At 58.8% G+C, this 18895-nt stretch overlaps 1 protein-coding gene across 1 annotated transcript in view; it reads right to left on the bottom strand.

The window, feature by feature from the left end:
- Positions 1–18895, bottom strand: part of KDM5C (lysine demethylase 5C) — a 36737-nt gene that overhangs the window by 15255 nt on the left and 2587 nt on the right. The window contains exons 2-15 of the mRNA XM_083881410.1: positions 18103–18180; positions 17900–18022; positions 15748–15918; positions 15543–15677; positions 14470–14593; positions 12400–12578; positions 12150–12308; positions 10693–10812; positions 8928–9086; positions 6841–7022; positions 5352–5514; positions 5157–5276; positions 1612–1806; positions 409–590 (exon numbers count right to left, since the gene is read on the bottom strand). Of these exons, the coding sequence (XP_083737536.1) occupies positions 409–590; positions 1612–1806; positions 5157–5276; positions 5352–5514; positions 6841–7022; positions 8928–9086; positions 10693–10812; positions 12150–12308; positions 12400–12578; positions 14470–14593; positions 15543–15677; positions 15748–15918; positions 17900–18022; positions 18103–18180 (2090 nt within the window). The remainder of the gene's footprint in view (positions 1–408; positions 591–1611; positions 1807–5156; positions 5277–5351; positions 5515–6840; positions 7023–8927; positions 9087–10692; positions 10813–12149; positions 12309–12399; positions 12579–14469; positions 14594–15542; positions 15678–15747; positions 15919–17899; positions 18023–18102; positions 18181–18895) is intronic.

The raw sequence follows: 18895 nt of genomic DNA, 5'->3' as shown, positions 1-18895 counted from the left end.
ACCCCTCTCTCAGCCCCCCAAACCCCTCTCTCAGCCCCCAAACCCCTCTCCCAGCCCCCCAAACCCCTCTCTCAGCCCCCAAACCCCTCTCCCAGGCCCCCAAACCCCCCAGCCCCCTAAACCCCTCTCCCAGCCCCCCAAACCCCTCTCCCAGCCCCCTAAACCCCTCTCCCAGCCCCCCAAACCCCTCTCCCAGCCCCCCAAACCCCTCTCCCAGCCCCCAAACCCCTCTCCCAGCCCCCCAAACCCCTCTCCCAGCCCCCAAACCCCTCTCCCAGCCCCCCAAACCCCTCTCCCAGCCCCCAAACCCCTCTCCCAGCCCCCCAAACCCCTCTCCCAGCCCCCAAACCCCTCTCCCAGCCCCCCAAACCCCTCTCCCAGCCCCCTCCAAGCCCCCCAGCCCCCCACCTGAGGTACTGCTTGCTGCGGGGGCACTTGCAGAGGTCGTCCATGTGGTAGAGGCAGACGAGGCCCTGGGGACAGTCGTAGCAGGCCAGGGCTGACAGGAAACACGTCGTCTTGCACTTGTCACACTGGCGCTCGTCGTCAGGCAGCAGCTCGAAGGCCTCACGTTCAGCCTCTGTGATACCCTGGGGGGTGAAAAAATGGACATCAGACCCCTCCATGGGGATTTTGGGGTGTCCCTGTGTCCCCAAACCCTCCATGATTCCCTGGCAGAATTTTTGTCCCTGTCAGATTCCCCCCAGCAGCTCAAAGGCCTCGCACTCAGCCTCTATGATACCCTGGGGGGGTGAAAAAATGACCATCAGACCCCTCCATGGAGATTTTGGGGTGTCCCTGTACCCCCAATCCCTCCACAATCCCTGACAGAATTTTTGTCCCTGTCAGATTCCCCCCAGCCGATCCTGTTCTATCTCCATGATGTCCTGGGAGGGTCAAAAATATGGATATGAGACCCCCCCATGGAGATTGTGGGGTATCCCTGTACCCATAAACTCCTTCCTGATCCTCTGACAGGGAGAAAAATTTTGTAAAAATCCCCCAGCAGCTCAAAGGCCTCGTGCTCAGCCTCTGTGATACCCTGGGGGGGGTGAAAAAATGACCATCAGACCCCTCCATGGAGATTTTGGGGTGTCCCTGTGTCCCCAAACCCCTTCATGATTCTCTGACAGAATTTTTGTCCCTGTCAGATTCCCCCAGCAGCTCCAACCCTTCCTGTTCTGTCTCCATGATGTCCTGGAGGGGCCAAAAATATGGACGTGAGACCCCTCCATGGAGATTGTGGGGTGTCCCTGTACCCCTAAACCCCTTCCTGATCCTCTGAGGGGGAGAAAAATTCTGTCAGACTCCCCCTTTCAGCTCAAAGACCTCCCGTTCAGCCTCTGTGATACCCTGGGGGGTGAAAAAATGACCATCAGACCCCTCCATGGGGATTTTGGGGTGCCCCTGTACCCCTCAAAGTCTTCATAACCCCCTGAGGGGCCAAACACCAAACACAACCCTCACCCCTTCCTCCCCAGAGCTCCTGGGGTGCCCAAACCCCTCCACAACCCCCTGAAAATACCCCAAACACAACCCCTGGAATTCCCTTCGCCTCCCATTTTTTGAGGTCACCTCCCACCCCTCATTTTTCTGTGGTTTTCCCCTCACCTTTTCCAGCAGGGCCTTGCGCAGCTTGCGCTCCTCCTGCACCAGCACGAACATCTCCTTGTGCACGGCGGCCGCCAGGTTCAGGTCCAGCTTCTCGGGGCTGGCTGCCATCTTACAGATCAGCTCCTCGTGCGAGAAGACGCAGTAACGGCGCAGCCGCCGGTAGTGCTCGATGCACTGCCTGCCTGCAGGGAGCTGAACAGGGGGTCAGGGGGCTCCCCAAAAACGGGGGACCCCCCCAGACCCCTAAACCAATCCCCAACCCAGCTAGGGACCCCTAAACCCAGCTGGGCACCCTCAATTCTGGGTGTTGCAAACATGGGAATCCCTCTCTGTCTTTGACAGGGTAGTGCTCGATGCACTGCCTGCCTGCAGGGAGCTGAACAGGGGGTCAGGGGGCTCCCCAAAAACTGGGGAACCCTCCAAACCAATCCTTCACCCAGCTGGCACCCCCAGTGCTCAGTCCCCAAACTTGGGAACTCCTCTCTGCACCTGAACTGGGTAGTGCTCGATGCACTGCCTGCCTGCAGGGAGCTGAACAGGGGGTCAGGGGGCTCCCCAAAAACCGGGGGAACCCCCCAGACACCCTAAACACGGCCCTGAACCCAGCTGAGGAAACATGGCCAAAACTGCAGGGCTGAAACCCCAAACCTGGGAACACCCCATACCCCTGAACCAAGTGCTCCATGCACTGCCTGCCTGCAGGGAGCTGAACAGGGGGTCAGGGGGCCCCCAAAAACCGGGGGACACCCCCAGACCCCCTAAATACAGCCCTGAACCCAGCTGAGCGTCCCCAGTGCTGAGCCCCCAAACCTGGGAACCCCCTAAACACAGCACTGAACTGAACTGGGTAGTGCTCGATGCACTGTCTGCCTGCAGGGAGCTGCACAGGGGGTCAGGGGCTCCCCAAAAACCGGGGGAACCCCAAACCCCCTAAACACGGCCCTGAACCCAGCTGGGGAAACATGGCCAAAACTGCAGGGCTGAACCCCCAAACCTGGGAACACTCCATATCCCTGAACCAAGTGCTCGATGCACTGTCTGCCTGCAGGGAGCTGCACAGGGGGTCAGGGGGCTCCCCAAAAACCAGGGGACCCCCCCCTAGACCCCCTAAATACAGCCCTGAACCCGGCTGAGGAAACATGGCCAAAACTGCAGGGCTGAAACCCCAAACCTGGGAACACCCCATATCTCTGAACCAAGTGCTCGATGCACTGCCTGCCTGCAGGGAGCTGCACAGGGGGTCAGGGGGCCCCCAAAAACGGGGGACCCCCCAGACCCCCTAAATACAGCCCTGAACCCAGCTGAGCGTCCCCGGTGCTGAGCCCCCAAACCTGGGAACCCCCTAAACACAGAACTGAACTGAACTGGGTAGTGCTCGATGCACTGCCTGCCTGCAGGGAGCTGCACTGGGGGGGGTCAGGGGGCTCCCCAAAAACGGGGGACCCCCCCAGACCCCCTAAATACAGCCCTGAACCCAGCTGGGTACCCCCAGTGCTGAGCCCCCAAACCTGGGAATACCCTAAACACAGCCCTGAAATGAACTGGATAGTGCTCCATGCACTGCCTGCCTGCAGGGAGCTGCACAGGGGGTCAGGGGCTCCCCAAAAACCAGGGGACCCCCCCAAACCCCTAAACACAGCCCTGAGCCCAGCTGGGTACCCCCAGTGCTGAACCCCCAAACCTGGGAATACCCTAAACACAGCACTGAACTGAACTGGGTAGTGCTCGATGCACTGTCTGCCTGCAGGGAGCTGCACAGGGGGGGGTCAGGGGGCTCCCCAAAAACCGGGGGAACCCCAAACCCCCTAAACACGGCCCTGAACCCAGCTGGGGAAACATGGCCAAAACTGCAGGGCTAAAACCCCAAACCTGGTAACACCCCATACCCCTGAACCAAGTGCTCGATGCGCTGCCTGCCTGCAGGGAGCTGCACTGGGGGTCAGGGGGCCCCCAAAAACCGGGGGACCCCCCAGACACCCCAAACCAATCCCTCACCCAGCTGGGCACCCCCAGTGCTGAACCCCCAAACCTGGGAACCCCCTAAACACAGAACTGAACTGAACTGGGTAGTGCTTGATGCACTGCCTGCCTGCAGGGAGCTGCACCGGGGGTCAGGGGGCTCCCCAAAAACAGGGGGACCCCCCAGACACTCTAAATACAGCCCTGAACCCAGCTGGGCACCCCCAGTGCTGAACCCCCAAGCCTGGGAATACCCTAAACACAGCCCTGAACTGAACTGGATAGTGCTCGATGCACTGCCTGCCTGCAGGGAGCTGAACAGGGGGTCAGGGGGCTCCCCAAAAACTGGGGGACCCCCCAGACACCCTAAATAAATCCCTCACCCAGCTGGGGAAATGCTGCTCAAACCGTGGGGCTGAACCCCCAAACCTGGGGAACCCTTGAATCATGTAGTGCTCGATGCACTGCCTGCCTGCAGGGAGCTGAACAGGGGGTCAGGGGCTCCCCAAAAACCAGGGGACCCCCCCAAACCCCTAAATACAGCCCTGAACCCAGCTGGGCCCCCCCAGTGCTGAACCCCCAAACCTGGGAACTCTGTCTCCCTGAACTGAGTAGTGCTCGATGCACTGCCTGCCTGCAGGGAGCTGCACAGGGGGTCAGGGGGCTCCCCAAAAACCAGGGGACCCCCCCAAACCCCTAAACACAGCCCTGAACCCAGCTGGGTACCCCCAGTGCTGAACCCCCAAACCTGGGGGACACCCTGTACCCCTAAACGCAAATTTTTGATTCTCCCCAGTATTTTTGTGGACCCTCAGGTACATTTTATGTCCCTGCAGGCAGATTTTGTGTCCTCCTGAATTTTGGCTTCTCCTGTTGCTCTTTAAGGCCTTCCATCTGCAGATTCTGCTGTTTCCTCTGAGTTTTTTTTTTTTTTTTTTTGCATTCCCCCAGATTTTTGATCCCTCCAAATATTCCGTGCCTCCTCCCAGGTATTTTTGTGGCCTTTAAAATATATTTTATATCTCTGCAGGCACATTTTGTGTCCCCCAAAATTCTGGTTTCTCCTTTACACCCTCCACCCTCACATTTTGCTGTTCTCTAGGAACTTTTTAGGTATTTTTCATTCCCCCAGGAATTTGTTTGTTTATTCCCCCAGGCATTTTTATGCCCCCTCAGATATATTTTATATCCCTGCAGGCACATTTTGTGTCCCCCTGAATTTTGGCTTCTCCTTTACACCCTCCACCTGCAGATTTCACCATTCTTCATGAACTTTTTTTTTTTTTTTTTTTTTTTTTTTTTTTTTTTTTTTTGCAATCCCCCAGGATTTTTTTTGCTTATTCCTTCAGGCCCCCAGATATTTCTATGCCTCTCCAGGTATATTTTTGTCCCCCACGAATTTTGAGATCTCCACCTGCTGTCCCCTTTACACCCTCAGATTTCACTGCTCTCTCTGAGCTTCTTTTTTTTTCGCATCCCCCCAAGAATTTTTTTGTTTATTCCCTCAATCTCCCAGATATTTTTACACCTCCCCAGGTATATTTTCTGCCCTCCCCGGGTATTTTGGAGCCCCCAGAGCTCACCCAGTCGGCCGTGCAGAAGTTGACAGCCTCGGCAAAGTTGTACCCCTGGTTGAAGCCGCTGTGGTAGGCGCGGGGGAAGGTGATGACGAACTCGCCGGCGCATTGGTTGGTCCTCACCACCTGAGGGGACACACCTGGGCTCACACCTGGCCTGTGACAGGGCCTGGCAGGGGCTCAGGGACACCCCCAACTCACGGGGACGCCGTGGGCCATCAGGGTGTTGGGGTTCATCAGGGTGACGAGCTGGTGCAGGAGGTCGGGCTGGCTCTCGAACAGCTCCGGCGTCAGTTTCTTCATCACCTCCTCCAGGTGCTCGGCCGCGAACGACGGGACCCCGTACCACGTCTTGGGCTCGCCCCTGGGGAAATGGGGGGTCAGAGAACCCCAAAAACCTCCTCATTCCATCCCAAAAATCTGATCTCACCCCGTACCATGTCTTGGGCTCACCCCTGGGGGACATGAGGGTCAGGGAACCCCAAAAATCTCCTTGTTCCATCCCAAAAACCTCCTCATCCCACCCTGTACCACATCTTGGGCCCGCCCCTGGGGAAATGGGGGGTCAGGGAACCCCAAAAACCTCCTCATCCCACCCCATACCACGTCTTGGGCTCACCCCTGGGGAAAAGGGGGATCAGGGAACCCCAAAAACCTCCTCTTTCCACCCCAAAAACTTTCTTATCTCATCCTGTTACACCCCAAAACCTCCTCATCCCACACCAAAAACCTCATCCCACTCTGTACCATGTCTTGGGCTCGCCCTTGGGGATGGGGCACCCCAAAAACCTCCTTATTTCAGCCCAAAAACCTCCTTATCCCATCCTGTACCACCCCAAAAACTTCCTCATCCCACCCCATACCATGCCTTGGGGAAAGAGGGGTCAGGGAACCCCAAAAACCTCCTTATTCCACCCCAAAAATCTCCTGATCCCACTCTATTGCACCCCAAAACCTCCTCATTCCATCCCAAAAACCTCCTCATCCCACCCCCTACCCCGTCTTGGGCTCGCCCCTGGGGAAAAGGGGGGTCAGGGAACTCCAAAAACTTCTTTATTCCTTCCCAAAAACCTCCTGATCTCACTCCATACCATGTCCTGGGCTCCCCCCTGGGGGTGTAGGGGGGTAAGGGAACCCCAAAACTTCCTGCTGGCCCCAAATCACCCCACCCTGGGCACCCAAACACCCCAAAGTCACCCCTCTGGGCACCCCAAATGCCCCAAAGTCACCCCCCTGGCCCCTCGAACACCCCAAAAATGCCTCCCTGGCCTCCCAGGCACCTCCCAAACACCCCAAAGTCACCCTCTTAGCCTCCAAATGCCCCAAAGTCACCCCCCAAACACCCCAAAGTCACCCCCACGGCCCCCAAACACCCCAAAGTCACCTCCCATGGCCCCCCAAACTCACTCCCTGACTCCTCAAACACCCCAAAGTCACCCCCTGGGAACTCAAACACCCCAAAGTCACCCCTCTGGGCACCCCAAAGTCACCCTCCTGAGCCTCTAAACACCCCAAAGTCACCCCCCACGGACCCCCGAACACCTTAGTTGCCCCCCTGGCCCCCCATACTCACTCTCTGACTCCCCAAACACCCCGAAGTCACCCCCCTGGGCACCCAAACACCCTGAAGGCACCCCCCTGGGCACCCAAAGGCCCCCCAGACACCCCAAAGTCACCCCCCAGTGCCCACCAGTGGAGGTAGTTGATGGAGTAGCTCCAGTGGTCCTCGATGTGCCAGCAGAAGGCTGAGAACACCATGCCCACGTAGAGCCAGGGCACCTTCATGCCCGAGATGTCGGCGTTGATGTGGCACAGCACCGACTGCTGCAGCACCGGCATCACGTTCAGGTTCCACCCGCTGCCCGCGTACTCCTGGGGACAGGGACAGGGTCAGCCCCATGGGGACAGGGGACAGGGTCAGCCCCGTGGGGACAGTGGAGAACAGGGGACAGGGTCAGCCCCATGGGGACAGGGGACAGTGTCACCTCCATGGGGACAGCGGGGACAGGGTCAGCGGACAGTGTCACCTCCATGGGGACAGCGGGGACAGGGTCAGGGACAGTGTCACCTCCATGGGGACAGCAGGGACAGGGTCAGCCCCGTGGGGACAGGGGACAGTGTCACCTCCATGGGGACAGCAGGGACAGGGTCAGCCCCGTGGGGACAGGGGACAGGGTCAGCCCCGTGGGGACAGGGGACAGTGTCACCCCCCATGGGGACAAAGCAGGGTCACTCCCCATGGGGACAGTAGGGACAGGGCCAGCCCCGTGGGGACAGTGTCACCCCCGTGGGGATAACAGGGACAGTGGGGATAGTGTCACCACCATGGGGACAATGGGGACAGGGTCAGCCCCGTGGGGACAGCAGGGACATGGGACAGTGTCACCTCCATGGGGACAGCAAGGACAGGGTGAGCTCCCACGGGGACAGCAGGGACAGGGTCACCCCCATGGGGACAGCCACAGGACAGGGGACAGCAGGGACAGTGGGGACAGTGTCACCACCCATGGGGACAACAGGACACTCCCAGGAGAGCAACACCCCACCATGGAGACAGTGGGGACAGTGTCACCCAGGGGACTGGAGCAGCCACAGGAGAGCGTCACCCTTCATGGGGACAGACCCTGGACAACAGCACCACCCAAGGGGACAGAGGGGACTGCGTCACTCAGGGGACAGGGACAGCACCTGGACACTGCCACCACCCACAGGGACAGCATCACCCAGGGGACAGGGGAATGGCATCATCCTCTCATGGGGACAGCCACAGGACGGTGTCACCACCCACAGGGACAGTGGGGACAACATCACCCAGGGGACGGGGACAGTCCCAGGACAGCAGCACCACCCATGGGGACAGGGGACACTGTGTCACCCCTCATGGGGACAGGGGAATGGCATCATCCCCCATGGGGACAGGGGACACTGTGTCACCCCCCATGGGGACAGGGGAATGGCATCATCCCCCATGGGGACAGGGGACACTGTGTCACCCCCCATGGGGACAGGGGAATGGCATCATCCCCCATGAGGACAGAGACACCAGAGGGGACAGGGACACTCCCAGGGACAGCATCACCCCCCATGGGGACAGGGGGCCCTGTGTCACCCCCCATGGGGACAGGGATACCAGAGGGGACAGAGACACAGCATCAACTTCCCAAGGGGACAAGGACACTCCCAGGGACAGCATCATCCCCCATGGGGACAGAGATCACTGTGTCACCCCCCGTGGGGACAGGGACACCAGAGGGGACAGAGACACAGCATCACCTTCCCAAGGGGACAGGGACACTCCCAGGGACAGCATCACCCCCCATGGGGACAGGGGACACTGTGTCACCCCCCATGGGGACAGGGGACCCTGTGTCACCCCCCGCAGGGACAGGGAACACTGTGTCACCCCTCATGGGGACAGGGGCATGGCATCATCCCCCATGGGGACAGGGACACCAAAGGTGACAGGGACAAAGCATCACCTTCCCAAGGGGACAGGGACACCCCCAGGTACAGCATCCCATGAGGACAGTGGGGACAGTGTCACCAAGGGGACAGGGACATCCCCAGGAGAGCATCACCCCCCATGGGTCCAGGGGACCCTGTGCCACCCCCATGGGGACAGAGATCACCGTGTCACCCCCCACGGGTCCAGGGGACCCTGTGCCACCCCTGAGGGGGACAGAGATCACTGTGTCACCGCCCATGGGCCCAGGGGACCCTGTGCCACCCCCCCAGGTGCCCGTGTCCCCAGGGGAGGTGGCAGTGACCCGTCCCCACCTCCTCCTCGGGGGACAGGCGCCGTTTGCCGTCGCGCACGGGGAAGCCGGAGCCGAACTCCTTGGAGTGGATGTCGGCCCCGTACTCCACCGTCACGTCCTCCTCGATGCTGTTCACCAGCCGCCAGAACTCCTTCTCCACCAGCTCCGTGGGCACCATCTGTGGGCAGGGAGGGGATTTGGGGGGCTTTAGGGGGGATTTGGGGAAATTTAGGGGGGTTTGGGGGGGATTTGGGGAGGTTTGGGGGTTTTTCAAGGCTGTTCGCCAGCCACCGGAACTCCTTCTCCAGCTCCGTGGGCACCATCTGTGGGCAGGGGGCTTCAGGAGGGGAAAGGAAGGGATCTGGGGCAACCTGGGGGAGTTCAGGGTTTTTGAGGAGGGTTTGGGGGGGTTTCAGGAGGATTTGAAGGGTGTTTAGGCAGGTTTGGGGATTTTTGGAGGCTGTTCACCAGGTGACACAACTCCTTCTCCACCTCCCTGGGCACCATCTGCGGGCAGGGAGGGGATTTGGGGGGCTTAAGGGGGATTTGAGGGGCTTTAGGGGAGATTTGGGGGTTTTTGGAGGCTGTTCACCAGGCCCCAGAATTCTCCCACCAGCTCCATGGGCACCATCTGCAGGCAGGGAAGGGATTTGGGGGGGGTTTGAGGGGCTGGGGTGATTTTTGAGGGGGGTTTGGGGGTTTTTGGAGGCTGTTCACCAAGTGACAGAACTTGTTCTCCAGCTCCATGGGCACCATCTATGGGCAGGAGGCTTCAAGGACAGGATTTAGGGGATTTCAGGGGGTTTAGGAAGGATTTGGGGGTTCATGTAAAGTCATTTGGGGGTTCAGCCTTGAAGGTGTCACCCACCTTGCCAAAAGAAGGGGGATCTGAGAGCTCTGGGGGGGCCCAGAGGAGGATTTGGGGGGGATCGTGAGAGTTCTGGGGGCTCACATGGACAGGCATGTTGAAGTAGTCAGCCTTGGGGGGCTCAGGGGGGATCCTGAGGAGTTCTAGGGGGGTCCAGAGGGGTCTGGGGGGGTTGGGGGGGATCCAGAGGAGTTTTTGGGGGTTTTGGGGGTCACAGGGACAGGCACTTTGAAGCAGTCAGCCTTGAAGGCATTGCCAGTTTCATTGAAGGGCAGGAGATCTGGGGGGCTCAGGGCATGCCTGGAGGATTCTGGGGGGTTCCAGAAGAGTCTGGGGGGCCTCAAGGGGGCCTGGGGGGTTTTGGGGGGGATCCAGAGTGTTTTGGGGGGGGGGGTCCAGAGGAGTTTTGAGGGCCTCACATGGACAGACACATTGAACTAGTTGGCCTTGAAGGCATCGCCCATTTCACTGAAGTGAGGGAGGTCCGGGGAGCTCAGGGGGGTTTTGAGGGGCTCCAGAGGAGTCTGGGGGCTTTTGGAGGAGGATCCAGAATGATCTGGGAAATTCTGGAGGGTCCAGAGGAGTTTTTGGGGGCTCACATGGACAAGGCATGTTGAAGTATCGGCCTTGAACTCATTGCCCATCTCATCGAAAGGAGGAAGGTGTGGGGGGCTCAGAGGGTGCCTGGAGGGTTGGGGGGGATCCATAGGGGTCTGGGGGGTTTTGGGGGGGTCCAGAGGAGTTTTTGGGGGCTCACATGGACACGGCATGTTGAAGTATCGGCCTTGAACTCATTGCCCATCTCATCGAAAGGAGGAAGGTGTGGGGGGCTCAGAGGGTGCCTGGAGGGTTGGGGGGGATCCATAGGGGTCTGGGGGGTTTTGGGGGGGGTCCAGAGGAGTTTTTGGGGGCTCACATGGACGGGCATGTTGAAGTAGTCGGCCTTGAAGGCGTCAGCCATCTCCCCGAAGCTCTGCAGTGTGTACTCCCGCGTCGCCTGCTCGAAACCAAACGCCTCCGGGGGCCGCTTGCACTCCTGGGGGACACCAGGACGGGTCAGGGACACCAGGAGGGGCATTTGGGACACCAGGAGGGGCATTTGGGACACCAGGAGGGGCATTGGGGACACTGGGACGAGCATTGGGGACACCAGGAGGGACACTGGGAACATTGGGAGGGGGAATTGGGGACACTGGGAGGGGTGAGGGGACACCAGGAGGGACACTGGGAGGGGTCAGGGGACACTTGGAGAGGGCCAGGGAACACCAGGAGTGGTGAGGGCGGCTTGGGGACACCAGAAGGGTCAGGAAGGCTTGGGGACACCAGGAGGGACACTGGGGACACCAGGGGTCAGGGACACCAAGAGGGACACTGAGAACACTGGGAGGTGGCATTGGGGACACTGGGAGAGGTCAGGGGACACCTGGAGAGGGCCAGGGAACACCAGGAGGGGTGAGGGCGGCTTGGGGACACCAGAAGGGTCAGGAAGGCTTGGGGACACCAGGAGGGACACTGGGGACACCAGGGGTCAGGGACACCAAGAGGGACACTGAGAACACTGGGAGGTGGCATTGGGGACACTGGGAGAGGTCAGGGGACACCTGGAGAGGGCCAGGGAACACCAGGAGGGGTGAGGGTGGCTTGGGGACACCAGAAGGGATCAGGGGACACCAGGGACACTGGGAGGGACATTGGGGACACCAGGAGGGGCATTGGGAACACTGGGGGTCAGAGGACACCGGGAGGGGGCATTGGGGACACCAGAAGGGGGCACTGGGACCACTGGGGGTCAGGGGACACCCACAAAGGGATCCAGGTGTGTGGGGCACACCAAAAACAGCTCCAGGTACTTGAGGCAGCCCACAAAAAGCACCTCAGGGGGTCTCTAACCCCACAGATCAGAGGGTCCCCAGCCCCACAGATCAGGGGGGTCCCCAGCCCCACAAACAGGCCTGGAGGAGATTTGGGGGGCCCCAAATTGGCTGGACCATGAGTGGGGAGGTCCCTGACTCCCTGGACATACAGGAGATGATGTGACACTGGGGGGGGGTCCCAAACCCATAGATCAGGGGGTCTCAGCCCCACAAATCAGGGGGTCCCAGCCCCACAGATCAGGGCGGTCCCAACCCCATAGATCAGGGGGTTCCAACCTCACAGATCAGGGGGGGTCCCAGCCCCACAGATCAGGAGGCTCCCAGCCCCACAGATCAGGGGGTCCCAGCCCCACAGACAAGCCTGAATGAGATTTGGGAGCTCCCATCCCCCAGATCAGACAGACTCAAGCCCCCCTCACACACCACATCAGGGGGTGGTCCCAGCCCCACAACTGGCACACTGTGGGGGTCCCGGGGGGTGTCCCCATGTCCCCCTCACCGCCATGACGCATTTGGGGCAGCGCCAGATGCCCTTGGGGATCTCGGGCAGGGGGGGCAGCAGGCAGAAGATGTGGTAATTGTCATCGCAGCCGTCACACAGCAGCAGCTTGTCGTCCTCGTCACCCCGCGAGCAGATCCGGCAGATGTAGGAATCCACCTGAGGGCAGGGATTGTTTTTAGGGGGCATTTTAGGGGTGGATTTTGGGTGGGGGGTCCAGCCCCAAGCCCCAAAGAGACCCCCTACTCACGAACTGGCTGTTGCTGTGGCTGCGGCGCAGCCTCATGGTCATCTTGGTGCAGGGCTCGGGGCTGTGGCGCAGCTCCTCGCGCCCGTCCCGCGCCCCCGGCGACACCGGGGACCCCCGCGGCTCCCCCGGAGGCTCCTCCTTCACCACCACCGTGGGGGGACACTCGGGGCCCTCCTTGTCTGTGGGGAGGGGGAGAGTGGGGGGTGCTGAGTGATTGGGGGGTGCTGAGCCATTGTGGGGTGCTGAACTATCGGGGGTTATTAAATTATTGGGGGTTACAGAACCAATGGGGGGTTATCGAACTGTTGGGGGGTGATGAACCATTGGGTGGTTATTAAATTATTGCGAGTTACAGAACCGTTGGGAGGGTTATTGAACTGTTGGGGGTGCTCAACCATTGGGGGGTTACAAAACAATTGGGGGATGTTGAGCCATTGGGGGGTGCTCAACCATTGGGGGTTACAAAACAATTGGGGGATGTTGAGCCATTGGGGGGTGCTCAACCATTGGGGGTTACAAAACAATTGGGGGATGCTGAATTATTGGGGGGGTTACAGAACAATGGGGGGTTATTGAATAATTTGGGGTGCTGAACCATTGGGGGGTTATTGAACCATTGGGGTTACCGAGTAATTACAGAGTTATTGAACCATTGGGGGGTTATTGAACAATTTGGGGTGCTGAACCACTGGGGGGGGTAATTGAACTACTGGGGGTGCTGAACCATTGGGGGGTTGTTGAACTATTGGGGGGTTACTGAACAATTTGGGGGGTAATTGAACTACTGGGGGTGCTGAACCATTGGGGGGTTGTTGAACTATTGGGGGTTACAGAACAATTTGGGGGGTTATTGAACAATTTGGGGTGCTGAACCACTGGGGAGGTTACTGAACTATTGGGGGTGCTGAACCACTGGGGGGGTCATTAAACTATTGGGGGTTACAGAACCATTGAGGGGGTTACTGAACTGTTAGGGGGTTACAAAACAATTTGGGGTGCTGAACTGTTGGGGGTGCTGAACCATTGGGGGGTTATTAAACTATTGGGGGATTATAGAACTGTTGGGGGGTTGTTGAACTATTGGGGAGTTATTGAATTATTGGGGGGTGCTGAACCATCAGTGGGTTACAGAACAATTCATGGTTATTGAACTACTGGAGGATTATTGAACTGTTAGGGGGGTTACAAAACTATTGGGGGTTACTGATCAATTATGGAGTTATTGAACCATTGGGGGTTTACAGAACAATTGGAGGGTCCTAAACCACTGGAGGGTGCTGAACTATTGGGGGGTTATTGAACTATTGGGGGGTGCTGAGCCATTGGGGGAGTTCTGAACCATTGGGGGGTTACAGAACAATTCGGGGGTTATTGAACTCTTGGGGGGGTTTACAGAATTATTTGGGGATTATTGAACTATTGGGGGAGTCACTGAGAAATTGTGGAATTATTGAGCCATTGGGGGAGTTACAGAACAATTGGGGGACTCCTGAATTATTGGGGGAATTCTGAACCATTGGGGGGTTATTGGACAACAGGGAAAAGGCTCCTGAAAAACAGGACAGGGTCAGAAGAATTGGGGTGGGAGGCCCCAAAGAAATGGGGGAAAAGGGGGTCCCTTAAAACTGGGGAAGAAAGGGGAGGGGGTCCCTAAAGAACTGAGGGAAAAAGGGTCCCTAAAGACTGGGAGAAGGGTGTTTGTCCCACACTGGAGAAGTCTGTCCATAAATAACTGGGGAGAGAAAGTTCCTAAAGAACTGAGGAGGAAACATCCCAGAAAACCTGTAGGTGTGGGAAAGCACCCCAAAAGAATGAGGGGTACCTAGAAACTCTGGGGGATGTGACTCAAAGAGAGAGGGGAGAGGAAGGGAAGAGGGTCCTGAAGAATCCAAAAGAATTTGGATTTTTGTACCCAACAAACTGTGGGCAAACAGGCTCCCAAAAGAACTATGAATTTATGCCACAAATTAAAAAAAAAAATAAAAAATCCCCAAACCACACAAAACTTCCCAGAAAGATTTAGGGAGTCCCAACCACCCCTGCACCCCCACATGAGAAGCCCCCCAATACCTTTTTTCCTCAGGGTCTTGTCCTTGGCCACCAGCCCCAAGCCCAACATTTTGGGCCCAGCCCCGTAAATCTGCAGCTTCTTCAGCTCAGGGTTCTTCTCAATGTCCTCCTCTGTGGGCTCGGGCTGTGGGACAGCACACTCAGGGGGAGCCCTCGGGGGATTTGGGGTGCCAGGGGAGGTTTTGGGGATCCCCTGGGGGATTTGGGGTGCCAGGGGGAGGTTTTGAGGTGCCAGGGGGAGGTTTTCGGGTGCCAGAGGGGGTTTTGGAGGTGCTGGGGGAGGTTCTGCAAGTGCCAGGGGTGGTTCTGGGGTGCCAGGAAAAGTTTTGGGGTACCAGGGCAGGATTCCGGGCTGCCAGGGGGAGGTTTTGGGGGTGCCAGGGGGAGGTTTTGGGGTGCTGGGAGTGGTTCTGGGGCTGCCAGGGAGAGTTTTGGCGTGCCAGGGCAAGATTCTGGGCTGCCAGGGGGAGGTTTTGGGGGTGCCAAGGGAGGTTCTGGGGGAGCCAGGGCAGGATTCTGGGCTGCCAGGGGGCAGTTTTAGGGGTACCAGGGGCAGTTTTAGGGGTACCAGGGCAGAGTTTGAGGTGTGGGAGGGTTCTGGGATGCCAGGGGGCAGTTTTAGGGGTACCAGGAGGAGGTTTTGGGGTGCCAGGGGGCAGTTTTAGGGGTACCAGGGGGAGGTTTTAGGGTGCCAGGGGGCAGTTTTAGGGGTACCAGGAGGAGGTTTTGGGGTGCCAGGGGGCAGTTTTAGGGGTACCAGGTAGGGTTTTGGGGTGCCAGGGGGCAGTTTTAGGGGTACCAGGAGGAGGTTTTGGGGTGCCAGGGGGCAGTTTTAGGGGTGCTAGGGCAGAGTTTGAGGTGTAGGAGGGTTCTGGGATGCCAGGGGGCAGTTTTAGGGGTGCCAGGGGGCAGTTTTAGGGGTACCAGGGGCAGTTTTAGGGGTGCCAGGGGGCAGTTTTAGGGGTGCCAGGGCAGAGTTTGGGGTGTGGGAGGGTTCTGGGATGCCAGGGGGCAGTTTTGGGGATACCAGGGGGAGGTTTCAGGGTGCCAGGGGCAATTTTAGGGGTGCCCACCTCCTGCTGCAGGCGCTTGGCCCGCCGGCCGTAGCTGTTGATCTTGGAGGGCTGCACGGACTGCCGCAGGGGGATGCTGTGGGGTTTGTACTCCCTGTCCTTCTCCTCGCTCTCAAAGGGCCTCGCGTGGCACTGCTGGAGGGATTGGGGGACCCTCAGCGTGGCCCTGGGGGTCCCCCAGACCCCCCCAAAGCCCCGCACTCACCACCAGGTTGGCCCCAGACTGGTACATCTCGTAGGGGTAGATGATGCGCTCGTAGTGCGCCCGCAGCAGGGAGCCGATGTTCTTCCCCGACGGGTACGACAGGCGCTGCGCCACCCGCGCCCACCGCCGGTCCTTGCAGATGGCCTCGTAGCCCCCTTCTTCCATCACTACCTGGAGGGGGACACTGAGGGCTCAGGGACACCCCAGGAACACTCAGTGTCACCCCAGGGCCACTCACAGCGACCCCAGGGACACCCAGAGTCAATGAGGACCACCCGCGCCCACCGCCGGTCCTTGCAGATGGCCTCGTAGCCCCCCTCCTCCATCACCACCTGGGAGGGGACACTGAGGGCTCAGGGACACCCCAGGGACACCCACAGCCACCTCAGAGTCAATGAGGACCACCCACGCCCACCGGCGGTCCTTGCAGATGGCCTCGTAGCCCCCTTCCTTCATCACCACCTGGGAGGGGACACTGAGAGCTCAGGGACACCCAGAGCCACCAAGGGCCACCTGTGATCCTTGCAGATGGCCTCATAGCCACCATCACCAGCTGTGAGGGGACAGTGAGTGCTCAGGGACATCCACAACAACCAAGGGCCACCAGTGCCCACCAGCAGTTCTTATAGATGGCCTTGTAGCCCTTTCCTCCATCATGACCTGGGAGGGGACACTGAGGGCTCAGGGACACCCCAGGGACACCCAGAGCCACCCCAGAGCCACTCACAGCCACCCCAGGGGACACCTAGAGCCACCCAAGGCCGCCCACGGTCCTTGCAGATGGCCTCGTAGCCCCCCTCCTCCATCACCACCTGTGGGGGACACTGAGGGCTCAGGGACATCCCAGGGACACCCAGAGTCACCCCAGGGACACTCAGAGTCACCCCAGGGACACTCAGAGTCACCCACAGCCACCCACGTCCACTGCCAGTCCTTACAGATCGCCTCGTAGCCCCCTTCCACCACCACCAGCTGTGAGGGGACACTGAGGGCTCAGGGTCATCCCAGGGACACCCAGAGTCACCCAGGGCCACTCACAGCCACCCCAGGGACACCCAGAGCCACCCCAGGGGACACTCAGAGCCACCCATGCGTGCTGCCAGTCCCTGCAGATGGCCTCATAGCCACCATCACCACCTGTGAGGGGACACTGAGCACTCAGGGTCACCCCAGGGACACCCAGAGCCACTGAGGGCCACCCACAGCCATGGCTGGTATTTGTACCCCTCCTCCTCTACCACCAGCTGTGAGGGGACAGTGAGGGCTCAGGGACACCCCAGGGACACCCACAGCTGGTATTTGTACCCCTCCTCCTCTACCACCAGCTGTGAGGGGACAGTGAGGGCTCAGGGACACCCCAGGGACACCCACAGCTGGTATTTGTACCCCCCTTCCTCCATCACCAGCTGTGAGGGGACACTGAGTGCTCAGGAACACCCCAGGGACACCTCAGGGACACCCACAGCTGGTGTTTTTACCCTTCCTTCTCCATCACCAGCTGTGAGGGAACACTGAGTGCTGAGGGACACCCCAGGGACACCCACAGCTGGTATTTGTACCCCCCTTCCTCCATCTCCACTTGTGAGGGGACACTGAGCACCCCAGACCTGGGCACATTCCCCCAAAAACGGGGACATGACCCCCTAAATGGGAATTTACCCCCCACCATGGGGGCAGTTAACTCCCCTAAATTAGAATATTCCTCCCCCTCCACACACAGAAGTAATTAATTCTCTGGTTAGAAAATGATACCCCAGGAAAAACAATTACCCCCTAAATAAAAAGATTCCCCCATGCAGGGGCAATTAGCTCCCTAAATAAGAAAATACCTTCAAAAGTAACGAAATACTCCCCCAAAATGACAAACTTCTAAAGGGAAAAATACCCCCAAGGAGGACAATTAACCCCCCCAAAGGAGAACACGACCCCCATGAGGACAATAACCCCCTCAACAAAAAAATACACCCCCAGAGCACCAATCTTCCCCCAGATAAGAAAACACTCCTAATTTTGGGGGGAATTAACCCTCAAAATAGGAAAAACACCTCACCAATGAGACAATTACCACTGTGGGAGGCACATTTCCTGACCTCACACCCAGGTGTGACCCCCAGGCAGGGCTGGGGGTCCCCATTTTGCCCCCCATTTTTACCTTGCTGAGGCTGTAGAGGTCGAGGATGCGCCGCTCCACGTTGGGAATCTTGAGGGAGGAGCCCTGGATCTCCCAAAATTTGGCGATCTGGTCCAGGTAGTTCAGCTTCACCCTGGTCTGCGCCTTGAAGGGGAGAGTAAAGATGGGGGTGAGACCTGTGCACACCCCAAAATCAGCCCCAAAATCCCCTCCAAACCACTCACCTCCAGCTCGTTGAGCCGCTGGATGCGGGGGGTGAACCTGAAGTTGTCGACCTCGACAGCAAAGGGGGGCTGCCAGTCCTGGGTGGGGGCAAAGGGGGGGTCAGAGGGGTACAGAACCCGAATTTGGGGGGTCAGCAGCTGTGGGGCCCTCCAGTGTGGCACAGGCAGGGCAGCCCTGGGAGCTCCACAGGGGAAAAGGGGGAACAAACCCCAAATTTGGGGGGGGAAGGAATTAGAAGTAATGCCCTCCCAAGTCCTGCATGGGCAGGGAGACGACACAACCCAAATTTTGGGGGCACAGAGAACACACAATCCAAATTTTGGGGGCACAGAGACCACACAACCCAATTTTGGGGAGCCAGGAGGATCAGCAGCCATGGTCCCTCCCATTCTGCATGGGCAGGGAGAACATACAACCCAAATTTTCAGGGCACAGAAAACACACAACTCAAATTTGGGGGGCACAGAGAACACACAACCCAAATTTGGGGGGCACAAAGAACACACAACCCAAATTTGGGGGGCACAGAGAACACACAACCCAAATTTTGGGGGCACAGAGAACACACAACCCAAATTTGGGGGACACAAAGAACACACAACCCAAATTTTGGGGGCACAAATAATATACAACCCAAATTTTGGGAGCACAGAGAACACACAACCCAAATTTTGGGGGCACAAAGAACACACAACCCAAATTTGGGGGGCCAGGGGGATCAGCAGCCATGGTCTCCCCCATTCTGCATGGGCAGGGAGAACACACAACCCAAATTTTGGGGGCACAGAGAAC

Source organism: Zosterops lateralis (genome assembly GCF_965231275.1).
Source record: "Zosterops lateralis genome assembly, chromosome: 33".
In the NCBI taxonomy this organism is placed as follows: Eukaryota; Metazoa; Chordata; class Aves; order Passeriformes; family Zosteropidae; genus Zosterops; species Zosterops lateralis.
This window is presented reverse-complemented; position numbering and strand designations above follow the sequence as displayed.